Source organism: Coloeus monedula (genome assembly GCF_965178545.1).
Source record: "Coloeus monedula genome assembly, chromosome: 9".
Classification (NCBI taxonomy): domain Eukaryota; kingdom Metazoa; phylum Chordata; class Aves; order Passeriformes; family Corvidae; genus Coloeus; species Coloeus monedula.
The window spans coordinates 13,715,765-13,729,748 of record NC_138789.1 but is presented as its reverse complement, the minus strand read 5'-3'; the positions used below and the strand labels follow the sequence as shown (position 1 = coordinate 13,729,748).

Genomic DNA, 13,984 nt, shown 5'->3' with positions numbered 1-13,984 from the left:
CTGAATTTTCCTGTGTAGTGGGAGAAGGTGTTTTGACAACACTATGAAAAGACATCAATATCATTATACCCATATGGGAAATAGTACTCTACCTAAAAGATTTCTGAATTTAGAGGATTATGTAAGACAACCTGAAGGAAGACAGTAAAAACACTACAAACCTTCTAATCAGATGAGAGATCAAAGAGACAAAAAGCATCTGATAGGATTAGTCAAATATCACACTGAGACTAGGAATTCAAATACCTAGAGAGAAAATGATGATATCTAATGGCAGAAATACTGAAGAGTATATACAGTTTACAGAAAAAAAAAAAATTATCCTAACATCAACTATTTCTTGAAAAATACAACACACAATATTTAAAATCCCGAGTCATGTTTTAATCTAAGCATTATATATTTATTTATATATAAAATAGGTACATACAATAGGCTCCCCTATTTCTGTAGCAAAATAAAATTAGCTTTAAAAGTCTCAGAAAGGATAGTGAAGTGCTGCTCTGCCCAGTGTCACTCTTGGAATACAGAAAGAAAAGGAGGGAGCAGCAGAAGAGGCTGCCCAGGGAAATCAAAGGGCTCTGCATGGCTCAGGATGTGATACGAGAGACAGATCAGACTCCATAACAAAAGGCACAAAAGTTGCATCAAACACTTACTAAAATCACCAAAAATTAAAAAAGTATGGAATGCAATTGGTTCTGAAAAATAAACAGCTCATCACAAAGTAACTTTGTATCTACAGGAACAAACTAGAAGCCAAATGTGGCTACTAAATAACACAAGAAACTCCCATTGATTTCTCACACAGCTGTGATTTCAGCCTCAATGATTGTTCCAGATGCGATGATAAACATGTTCCAGATGCAATGATAAATGTGCACTTACTGAACAGTTTTTGTCAGAATTCCTTTTCCATTGCTTCTTGACTTGTTTCTTTGCTGCAGTTGAGTGAAGAGTTGCATGTGTTTGTTTTCGGGGATTTAAAGCCAGAATGTTCTGTAGAAAGAGAACAAAAGATATTAAAATATAGATTAAAATTTCCATAAAGGTTCAAAGGCTCTTAGATCACACTTTACACACTTATTTACAGTGCTATGTAAAACTAAATGCAATTACTCAACATTACAGCCCAACTTCATACAAATTGCTTTTGATTTGTATTGTCCACACCACTTAGATAATGAATATTTAAAGACCTTTATAGGATTACTAGAAAACAGAATTATATTTAGCAGCTTTAATAATGGTTTCCATTCCCAGATATTTTTTATGTACAGCATATAGAAACACATAATTCTGCTTCATTATATCACACCAAGTAACACTTGTAGAACATAACAAGCAAAAATATTTTTAAATATCTGGGTTACTTCTGAATGTTTCATCACTTCAGTATGAACCCCAACTTCCTCGGCATAATAATCTCCTTCTAAGCCTAGTGAGCTGATAAGTTAACTCCTTTATCTTTTATTTGCAAGGACACAAACAAATCTCAAGAATATAGCTATACTTTTAAGTCATAGTGGTGGTCCGACAACACAGGCAGAATGAAGTTTGCAATGTCTTTCACTATCCTAGTGTAACTTAACAAATTAAATCTGATTTTTGGAACCAAAACTCTTTTTCAAATTAGACAAGTGACAGATTTCTATAGCAAAAGTGACCTCGTTTATTTCAAGGGATGAGTGTGAAAGGCATTCAAGAGACAGACCCAGACTCAGGTCTGTGATGGAGAACAAACACAGGCACATTGCTGGTTGTAACTTCTGGAACTGGTTTGCAAGGCTACCTATAAAAAACCTTGGCTTTAGCATTACACGTCTCCACTGTGGTGAGTAGTGTGTGTTTATTCTATTACTATATGTCAAAGATGTGCGAGACTGACTTACAGAAACATGAGGAGTGTGATGGAGTTATGAATATTATATTGTGATTCTTCCTAATTTTAAAAATCTGCTTCGGAGGGTGATAATGATGACATAGTCATCTCTTGTATTAAGATTTTATTGCACTGATTATGGGGACTTCTTATTTTAAATGTGAAGGAGTCACTTTCTATTCAACTATTTAATGCTTTACTCTGAACTGATTGGTAATCCGATTTTCCCCAGAAAACCAGAAACCTCACCCCTTTGAAAATTCTACCTGCAAACAACAACATAGTCTGACACTGTAACTTCCAGATTGCCTGAAGCACAAAGAGATGAAAAGTGGGCTACAACATTCAAAACTGTATAGACTATTTAGCAGCCTACATGCTGCTGATTTTCAGAAAGAGTTACAGGGTGTTATTGGATGTGCCTCTGCAATTCCAGCAGCAAAGACTCTGCTCCAGTTCAGGGTGTTCCCCAGATGAGTACCTCAAGCAAGATGTGGCAACCAAATGCATTCAGTGGTGGTTTATGCCAATTTATTTTGCCCTTAATTAAAACAGAGCAGGGACATCCACATAAGGGATATCTCAGCAGATACTTGAATTTCTCAGGATGATCAAACTCAACTGTCAGAGCATTATCTGACTGTTGAGTACCCAAATGACCCAAGCTGGGCAGTAGGTTCTGAATCACATACAAACTTTAGCAAAATTTTGTCTACTCTCTTTTGTAATTGCTTAATGCTTGGCCATGAATATTATAATTATTTTAGCAAACTGAAATGAATTGCAAATTTCTAGCAATAAACTGTAACAGATGTACTCCACTGGGTACAGCACCAGTTGGTTTAAAACATGGAACAAATGGTGGGGCAAGCCAAGGACGGAAGAATCCCCATATGTTTGCTCCTGTTGGAATTCTGGAGCAGGAGCATGGCTCCAAGTGCAACAGTTGCAAAAACCCAAAAGGACTACGTAGCACAGCATGTCCCAGAATTAAATCTGAAATAAAATTGGCACAGAAAATACTAAACCACATATACAATATAAAAACTGCTTGTATTTCCACTACCTAAATAATATACTACCTGCCCAAATCTTGGATTACTGACCAAAGTTGTTGCTCTAGCTAGAGGTCCCTGGTGTTTCAGAACAACTCAGAAGTTAACTGCTTAAGTGGGAAAATAATGCAAATGTTCTTGGGTCAGTTGAACTGTCAGAAATTAAATTAGTGAGGGTGTTTTCTTCCTATTCATTTCAGTTCCCTGGTTGGCTTTTCATAGCTTATGGCTAGTCAGTCATTTAGTAAATTTAACTAAAAATTCAGATGGGTCAGCCACTAAGTGCAAAATTAATAAGGAAGTTCTAGAGTTAGTATTGCAAATAACAATGAATGCACACAACTAAACAAAAATAAACAACTTGGACATGAAAGAAAGGAAACCTGAGACCTCCAATCTCTCAAACACACTGGTCATCTGAGCAAGGGGAAAGTTCATTGGTGAGGAGAATTATTTGGGCACCTGCAATCTTGCTTGTCTGAATCATATGCTTATTCTGCTACATGAGTTCTCATTCTTGTCATATGAGCTGTTGCTTGATTTCTCCAGATATTGAAAGGGCAAGACTTAAATTCCCCAGCAGAGGATACAGGTACATAACACATGTCTTTTCAAAGTACTATGAACTTTGGATTTCACATTAAGATCCTATTTGTATAGTAATGCAGAACCTATGAATTATATCTTTACAGTTTTACAGAAATGGCCCCATTTATTTCATTAATAGTAGATATAACTCCAATATCATTAATGGCTGCAAATCAGAATATAAGGATGCTGTACTTCAGTGGAAGTCTATTGTGGTACTCTGTTGATGAAGAAAGAGATGGGGCTGTGAGTAAGGACGTAGAAGTGGACTGAGCCCATGCTGAGTTTGTGACATGTGACACAGAAGCACAACATGCACAGTCAAGTTAAACTTGCAGCTTTGCACAGCACTGATGATTATGGGCACCACCAATGTATTACACCTTCTTTCAGTATTTCCACAGATTAATTTGAAGACTTCACTTTGGGAGAAAAGCCAAGTAGCCCATCTCTGTGGAACACAACTCAAATATATTTTGCAGATGACTCCCTCAAATATAATTACCTTAAGGAATTCCTTTAATAATAACCCATGACAATGACTTCTTTCAGGTCTTTTAAAAGACAACAATTATTATAAGCTACAAAATACAGAAGAATGGTTCAATTTCTGAATACATCCTCTTCTAGAAAGGAACATATTTGTTATGTCTAATAGATATTGATTTAGGTTGCAAGAATCCTAAAATGCAATAAACTACTCATATGTAATGTACATTGAGAATGACTAGCATGTATAAGTCGTAGCTACAGTTTTTAAATTTTGAGAATTTAGTGATAGATGGTTATGTTGATCTGTGCCAACAGCAACATAGCTTCTGAGATTAAACTTACCATAAGCTATTCACTAGATGTTTATTGCTTAGCTTCTACTTTAAATGGCACGATTAAGAAATCTACAGAAAAAATACTAGCTCTAATTTTCACTATCATCTATTAATAAAAAGGCTGTAAAAGTTTTAAAACAGCATGTTATATCACAGTGAGTAATTTATCAGGAATTTGATTTAATATTACTCCAAGTAAGTGATTTCAAAGCAGTCATCCAGGATGGGATACACTCTCCGGTTGGGAGTCCTGTCTCTGATACAGCACTTTCAGGTAAATCAACACAGGTTTGGCACATGCTCTGCAATGATGCAACATAAATTTCTAAAGACATTTAATTTCATTTTTAATTTCATTAAAAGTGTCACTTTCTATTCTCATCTCATAAAGCCACTCTTCTCCTGAAATCAGAAGAAGCTATTTCAATTAAATCTGATTCTTAATTAAATGCATGTTCAGCAAAATAAAATATAAAAGTTATGGAAGCACTATGCTCATTGAGAATGCGCCAAAGCCACTGGGGACAGAGGAGCAGGCAGAGAGGGGATGTTATTAAGAAAAACGTACAATTTAATTCATAGGTGAGACTGCAGTAACTTCAAGACAGTCATCAAAAAGTCCAATGAGTCTAGCAGCATCTTTGTAAATTATGTGACATTAATTCAAATTTTGAAAGCTTTTCTTTAAAGCACTATGTTGTGAAATCTTTGGCTTTTCTTTTTTCTCCCCAAAAGTAACAACCTTATCAAGGTGTCCTGCTTACGTGGACTTTACCTCTCATTCAAAACAATAAATTTGGAAAAATTCAATAGTTAAAGATTACTCTTCTTCTGGAGAGCCTCTTACTGAAACCAATGAGTTGCACCAGGAGTATTTAGTCCTTAGTAATCCTCATATTTGTTACTGCTCATTCGAAGCCAGAATAAGGATCAGAAAATCTATCTTCAGGCTCTGCCACAGGTTGCGATATCAAAACTGTACAAACTTCTTGAAAAGACAAAGTAAGTATTTGCTTGTTTCATGGATTCTGTCCACTTCCTGTAGCTTGTTGGAGAAGCTTCCTATGAACCGCCCCAAAACACCTGCTGAAGTTCACCACAGATCAGTGTGCACACTGTCACAGTGAAGCTGTGGAAAATGCAACAGTTCACTGTTGCAGACTGCGATTGTGGGCATAAAACAAGGTCCCACGTGTCAGTCTTTGTTTTAGCATACAGCTCATTTCCCTAGCCCAGCCTCTGCAATACACAGGCTATATCCTGATTTAATCCAGTTGCTTCACAGAGCCTCCTCAGCTAAAAACTCTTATATATATCAATTAAAATTCTGGAGTAGGCCAGGCATGCTAGGGAATGCATGCAGAGAGCAATTTAACCCACCCCATTCCATTAATCTACCCAATTTCCTTAAAAGGAGTTGTAATCTCCCTCACAGCAAGTAACATTAAATGTATTGCAAGATACATACGTTCACCAAGTGAACATAATGAGAACATATTTATTTTTTCTAAGAATAATGAACATATTAAACAATTAATTTCAAAGCTATGCAAGTGTTAATTCACTGACAGAAACAAATACCTGGGGCTTTTCCACTAATATTTTCTAGTATATCTGAATATGAAACTAATTTTATAATTGCTATTCAGTCAAAGGCTAAAGAATTCAAAAGTATTTGTTTTCATGAGATTAGATGACCCCACAATAAGGAACTGTGTTGAAAAATCACATCAGTGAAGAAGATGACCAAGGTGTGAACTCCTATTAATATCTAATTTGAATTGCCTAATTCACATTTTGCTTCTCACATATACTCTACTTCTTGGAAAGCTGCATGAGGTACTGACAGTCAGATGCAGGACTTTACATGCCATGTAAAGTCCCCATTATACATGAAAGTTTCATTGCCCAATCAGAAAGTTCTAGTCATAGGAGAGTTTGTGACACTAGAAGATAAACACGAGATTTCAAAAAGTATCTATGGTGTCATGTCTTCCTGAAGCTAGCTCTGTGTTATTTTCCATTATTGAAAGAATATAGGACAATGTTGTGGATCTCTCCCACATGCTTATTTATGACAGACTATCCCATAAATTGACAGTTGTGTCAAATATGTATTTTGTTACTGAAGATCAGAACTGATGAGAACCTTTACAAACAATTTATGTAACTTGGATGATAATGTCTCTTAGGAATTCATGAATTCATGCAAAAATTTCAAAAAGGTGAAAAGACCATACTTTCACAGTAGTTCAGGCCTGGTTTAATTGTGAAGCAACAAAAGCCAGAGAAAGTTTGATGAAATGTGAAATGAGTGGAAACACCAAGGGAAGAATGTGGTCAGCCTTTGGAAAATCCAAGGGAAACCCCCAAGGAATTATTTTTGTATATTACCAGATATGCTTTCTGTTACTGAGACAAATGGCTGCACACGAGCAAAGTCACAAGCAGACTGTGAACATAGTTTATTCCAATGCATCACAGTGTGACAAGGTGCAACCCTCCCATCTCTTCCAGTAACAATAAATTCTCCAGGTGACCCTCTGCTCCTGCCTGAGCCCTTTATACTATTATTAGCTACAAACCAGTCCTCAAGGTCCAGCAAGTTGGAAGATGGGGTTCCAATACTTTGAAGAGACAACCAGCCTATGAACCAGTGCCAGAAGAGCAGCAGCACTGCAGCCTTCTGTGAGACAGGGATGGAGAAGCCAACCTGCTCAAGGACTGAGGCCTGACCCTGAATCCTGGTATCCATATGGGCAGGGAGAGCTCAAACCCAGCTGGAAAAGTCCCAGCTTTTAATCACAAGACAAATTTCTTCTTCAAGCCACACAAGCTCATGGTTTCAAAAAGGAGCAAGAACTAAGGCCAGTGGACGATCTAGTGATAAGCATATGCTACCTGTGTGCTGCCAGGTCACTGCCTTTAGCATAGCACTTAAGTGCTGTATCTTCATTTTTACATTTCCACATAGCTTTAAATTCCCCCCTAAGACAAACTGCTGATAGCAGAACAAAGACCTTTCTGGTTTCTTGCACTCCTTGCATAGCCCCTAGTAGAGTAAGCCCCTAGAGAGAGTAAGACAATTTATCCTGTGACACCCTCACAGTGTACCAGTATCCTAGAGGTGTGTCCTCGATCCATTACTAGATACTTAAGGAATGAGATTTTCAATTTTACCACTACAGAATTTCTTGGTCCTCAGATTTTCCTGCAATATGTAAATACTATGTCTTAACAAAATGAGCAGTTTTCTAAATCACTCCCACAAAAGTCGGGAAAGTCTTAGTTATGAATATGTCTATGTTAACAAAAGTGTGTTATACCTCATGCACTTCCCGTTACATAAACTAAGTTAATGCATTACACATTAACAAAGTAGCAAAATTATACAACCCTAAGCATGGTTTACATAATATTGCTGTTACCTTAACTGTCAGATTTAGAGCTTGATTTCTCTAACTCAGCAATGCATTTGTGCTAGGTATTACTGTAAATTCTAAAAGGTTTATTAAAATGAAACCCAAAAAGTGTTACTTGTTTCCCATAGATACCAACCACTCTCCTCTATGGGAAGAGCTCTGGGTGGTAAATTACGCTCATGGAAACTCTGCATGCTACCTCCTTGACACAACTAATCTCTGCAGAAGTGCCTTGACCCTCACAGGGAAAACTAAAGCGAATACTCACCCTCCAGGCTTTACTTAAATATCCAACTAGTACCAGTATCAGTGAATTATTCATGCATTTAACACAAGCATATATACATCAAAACCATACAGCCTAAAGCAGTCTCAAACTGCACCATACCACAGGATCAGTTCTGAGGCTTCTCCAGGGACACCCCACTCTGTGATAAGATCATGCTTTCACACTATAAACAATACACCACATCCAAAAATATTAGCCTTTGCACAGGAAATTCAGAGAAGACATAGCTGAGCACAGCTCTGGCTGATGTACTCAGAGTTGAATTAACTATATATATATATTCATTTGGTTGGATAACACATTTCTTAATTTACAGCCTTTAAAAGTAGGTTTTAAAATTTTGTGCAGCTATCTCATTCTACACATACAGTTAACATTTTAGTAATTTTTCTCCCTAACTGGACAGTCTTTAATCATCCAACCAATTGGTGAAGTGCAAAAAAAACCAGAGCAACTCATGTCACAGCCTTGATTCTTAGCTTCATGACTGCTGTTACTTTAGAAGTCAACACATACATGGTTTCCAGTCTGTGATACCCACTACCCCAAAAGTCACCTTTTTTCATCTTTGTAAGAAAAACATCTTCCTCCTTTACAAACCAAAACTTAAAGCTTCAGAAAAATATTAGGTTTGCATCACAGGTATATCAGAACTTTTTGGTTTCCTCTATAAAACTGATCTATGTCTAAAATGCTTGCACATTAAATTGCTCTGTTACATGAGGAATACAAATATTATTTGTAACTGCTCACCCAAATGGAGAGTCATTTATTATTTTTCTATATTTTATATAGCAAAAAGGATCATTATTATACACATACAATTACATCTCACTTCTATTTTTCTACAAGACCAACAGATCACAAGACAAAGCAAGTTCAGTTGCCTTTGAAAATAAGGTTTGTCAGAACCAAAAAAGGCCATTGTATCTCCGTAACTGAAACTCCAAATTGGACCCTCAGTTTTGAGTGTTTGCTTAACCAAAACCCAAACTTGCATTAGAGACACATCTGTTAATGACAAGTGAATGCTCTGCTAACTTTTGATCATAGGAGAGAAATTAGCAAAGTTAATACTGCTTAAGTTTAATCATTGGCAAAACAGCGGAACTAATTTTAGCTGAGCAAAGCAGTGTTCTGAAAACTTTGTTAAAAGGTGATTTTCAAAGTCCAATAAATGAACTTGAAATGGAAGTATGAGAGTAACAATATACATCCAAAAAATCGAGTACATTCAGTGCTTGAAACAAATGTGAACATTTGTATTTGTTCCAAGAACATGCCAACTATCTATCAGTACTGACTTTCTAAATCTGTTGCAACATGAAGTAACAAGTAAACCTACCTTTTTGCAACTAGTGTGCAAACTTCTACAAAAATTTCAGTAGCAACTGTTTAATACAATGGTAAAATGCAAAATTGACAATGGGACTATTGACTTTCCACTAACTTTGTGTATACACCAGAGCATCCTCATCAAAAAGGAAAAAAAGAATGAGCATGTAGAAATAAAATGGAAATGTGAAGGATTTGTAATTGCATCCGATAAATAGTGAGGGTTTGATATGTGAAGTCATATTTTAAAATATTATTAAATGTCTGGTAATTGAAAAAAACCAAACCCCCAGCTAATTTTCAAACAACAAAATTCAATAGCTGATGCAAGCAAGGCAAGAGGAAACTGTTGACAATTTCTCCATTTTGTTTTAAAATGTCATTGTTCACTTTTGCTGAAGCACAAAGTGACGTTGACACCTTTAAGCAAGGAAACGTGATATTCTGTGAGTATACAGGGACTCACGTGTTATAGATGAGAGTGGAACATATATCAGTAACAGGAAATATAAAAATTCCTTGAGTTCTTCACTCTTACAGTTTTGATTTTCAAATCTCATTGACATTAAATACTGATGAATGTGTGGGACAGAGGCAGAGGCGATACTCTTAAAAAAATAAAATAATGAGGTAAGGCTGCCCAATCTAGAAACGTGCCAGCAAACATTTGGATTCTGATCTATTATACTTTGTCCCACGCTTATAGAGAAAACTTACTTTTAAATACTTTATAAAGGGTGTTGCATGTAGTAGCATTAGTTTTCAATTCTTTTCCTTATTAAGCAAAACTGCATCTCTGCTGTGAGACCTCTGAGCAGGGAAGAACTATTCCTTTTATCCTTTGTAAGGTTTTCTAAAATTACAGTGAAGTATTTCTCCTATAAACATACTGAAATGATTCTAAGGCTGTGGATTTCAAGCTGCATCAAAATCAAAGTAATGGACTTTTGAAAAAATAAAATTCCCATCTTGCTGAGAGGTCAAAGTTCTCTTTCCTAGAATACAAGACCACAAAGCTATCATTCAATTAGGATGGAAGTATTAAAAACCAATTGTCTCAGACCAGTATCCCTTTGCTGTTTGTTACAAGCAGAAGCACATACTGCAGAGTAACAGGAAAAGTTATAACAGAAGTAACATCTTTTAGAAACTATACAAAGGAAAGGTACCCCGGTAATTCTCTGTAAGTGCCACCTTCCTGTACTTCTGTGCCTGCCAGCTTCAGAAATGTGGATTTAGTCTTTACCTCATAGAATCATAGAATGGTTTGGGTCGGAAGGGACCTTGAAGCTCATCCAGTTCCAGCCCCCCTGCCATGGGTAGGGACACCTTCCATTAGACCAGGTTACTCAAACCCCATCCAACCCGGACTTGAACACTGCAGAGATGAGGCATTCACAACTTCTCTGGGCAACCTGTTCCAGTGCCTCACCACCCTCACAGTATAGAATTTCTTCCAAACATCTCATGTAGACCCACTCTCTTTCTGTTTAAAGCCAATTCCCCTTGTCCTATCACTACATCTCCTCGCAAAAAACAAACAAACAAAAAAAAAGTCCCTCTCCAGCTTTCTTGTAGGCCCTCTTTAGGTACCAGAAAGCTGCTCTAAAGTCTCTCCTGAGCCTTCTCTTCCAAACAACCCCAACTCTGTCAGCCTGTCTTCAGAGGAGAGGTATTCCAGCCCTCTGATCATTTTTCTGTCTCTCCTCTAGACTCACTCAAAAAAGTCCACATCTTTTTTATGTTGCGGACCCCAGAGCTGGATGCAGTACACTAGGTGGGGGTCTCACAAGGGCAAAGTAGAGTGGAAGAATCACCTCCTTCGACCTCCTGGCTACACTTCTTTAGATGCAGCCCAGGATATGGTTGAGTCGTGTTGCCAAGTCATGTTGAGCTCTTTCCACTTGACTTTAGGTCACCTCTTCTTTTAGCTATTGTTTGCTCCCTTGTCCTGACTCAGGGCCTACATTCACAGGGAAGCTTTGTAAGTAGGGCAAGTCTAACTCCAGGAGTGGAAGTTGCAAACCAAACTAAGCTGCTTCTTACAGCACCTGAGGAGAGGATTAACAGCAGGACACCTTAGCTGAGTGTGATAAAACACCAGACTGGAGACACAACCACAACCGCTGTTCTCTCTCACCCTCCTGGACTTACACACCAACTGGCTGCCTCCAAGATGATGGTTCTCAGCCTGGAACTCTACCTAAGTTTCAACACTTACCTCTTCTTAAATACATGAGTTCCCTGCTTCCATTTGAAACAGGGAAAAACTGGCTAAGAGTCACAAATAATTACAACAGACACTTTTGTAAAATAGTCTAATCATTACTGGAATCACCCCTGGAACAAGACTTCCATCCCCATGTTCTGCCTTGCCCTGCACAGGATGGAAGGCAAACCTGGATGAGATGTTGAACTGATTTGCTGTTCAGCTAAGATTATAAAAGCAAATCTCAGAGCAAGCATGACAAGAACGCTGCTCCAGCACTAAAAGAGTTTTAGCCCAACTCTCAAGACTTCTTACATATTTTTCACTAAGGGCGCATTGATTAAGTGCATGAAGAACATTATACTGGGAGTTAAAAATTATCTACCTTTGCTTTTGTGCTAAATACTTCTAAGGGTTCCTAAATCAATTCATCTTATCCCCTCACCCGGTACCAAGACTTAGCAGCATGCAAGCTATTCTGCTTTACTTAAGAAGCAGTTCTTACTCTACAGTCTTCCAGAAACTATTTCTTATCATACCCTATCCTAATGAAAGAGTTCTGGCCCTTCAGCAGAGTATTGGTTACTGCTGACTACTGAACTTTACTCAGACTATAGATACTTTGAGAAGAGATAATATTTTCATTTTTTTCTGTTCTGTATTCATTTTCTTTCTACATTTCATCACCAGCGTTCTAGAACAGCTTCTGTTGTGGTTATCTTCTTTGCTTTTTTTTTTTTCCCCCTCCCAACTCTTTTGTCACTTTCTCACTTCCATCTGTTTTGAAAAGCTATGTTCGTGCTTACTAAAATCTTCCAAATTTTGCATTTTCAATTGGAACTGAAAAAAGGGCAATATCAAACACAGTTTTAAAATGGAAGCAGAATAAGTCTGGGAACCACCTCTAATCTCCCATCTTGTGTTCCTGTAGCATACAAACACAACCACACACAAGTGTGAGCATGAATTTGCACAAGCCTACTTTGTCCCTCTGATTCTTAAGCCTGCTGAAATTAACAGGGAGGTTCACCTTAGCACTGATGAACAGATTTGTTAAGGCTAAAATTAGACCTTGTATTTACCTGTAATTATATTGCAAAATGTTGCACTACATGTGATCTTTTGAGTGCAGATGCTCACACTGATTACTGATAACAATCCATGAGAGTTAGTATATAGACCTAACTAGACACACCAAGAAGGACAGCAGGCCCTAATTTCATCAACAGAAAAGCAAGGCAAATCTGGTACTCATTCCCATTTTGCCCTGAGCAGTAAATCAGCAGTATTCTTCAATACTGATTTAATTTAGAATTAAGAGTTTTCCTTAATATGATGGCTACACTCTATCTCGCAAACCTAATTTTTAACCTTAAAATGTGACATAATATGAAAACTGCCGACACAAATAATTGACTGCTTTATTATAAATAGAATACTTGAAGTTATTTTTAAAACGCCTCATAAATCCACATTAAGTCTACTTTATTGATTTCAGGAAATTTCATTTTATTTTCACAGTCATAGTCCATGATCTGTGCACTTAAGAAAAAACACTTTTTTCAGTTTTAACTGTCATTGAAATATCCTTCATTTCAAAGATATCAAGAAATTATCACTATTCACTTTCAATACAAAGCCTCTTACATTTCAGCTGTCATTTTCAAAAAATCATACTGAAAATAGTGTTTCTAAGCAGAGTTCAGTTGCAGTGTAATAAGTAATAATTTCATCAATTAGCAGTATTCAGCATCCACTGAGAGTTCTCTCACTATTATTTTATTCATAGAGTCCTTTGTGGAAGTAGCATACTAAAAAGATCCATTTATCCTTCAAGGTTTTTCATAAATGTGTCATACATCTTAGAAAACAATTGGTTATTATTCTCGCTCAATCTAAATAACTATAATAACTTCCAGGTGTAAAACCTCTCTTTATACTTGCAATCTTCTTTACTCCCATTATGGGTCTACATTTTTAATAACTTATTCTAACACTTCTACCTACTTTCACAAATGAATTCTGGAGTTTTGCATGGATGCTAGACATGCCTGGGTGGAAGGGTAGCCAGCTCATTGTTAAGAGCAGAATAGAGTTGGGTTTCATAGAATGCCCTTCACAATCAAGGAAAACCCAAGCATTTTATAATGAGCAAGATGCTAACGGTGCAATGGCTGGACAGGAAAACGCTGTGATTATTAAACTCAGCAATAGCTTGCTTGCAGTGCTTATTTTATTTCTCCTTCCCCCTAGATCCCTCCACATATTTATCAGCACTTTTTTCCTCTCTCAGAAGCACGTCCTGCCTTCTGTCCTTTCAGCTCAAGAGTGCAAAGGGCTCCCTTCAGAGCACAATATTCTCATTCCTTAATCAACT

General features: G+C 37.1%; 1 protein-coding gene across 1 annotated transcript in view; it reads right to left on the bottom strand.

Annotated features, from left to right (window-relative positions):
• The window catches only part of DPYD (dihydropyrimidine dehydrogenase), a 348,807-nt gene that overhangs the window by 326,626 nt on the left and 8,197 nt on the right, over positions 1–13,984 (bottom strand). Inside the window, exon 2 of the mRNA XM_082286925.1 lies at positions 889–999. Within this exon, the coding sequence (XP_082143051.1) occupies positions 889–999 (111 nt within the window). The remainder of the gene's footprint in view (positions 1–888; positions 1,000–13,984) is intronic.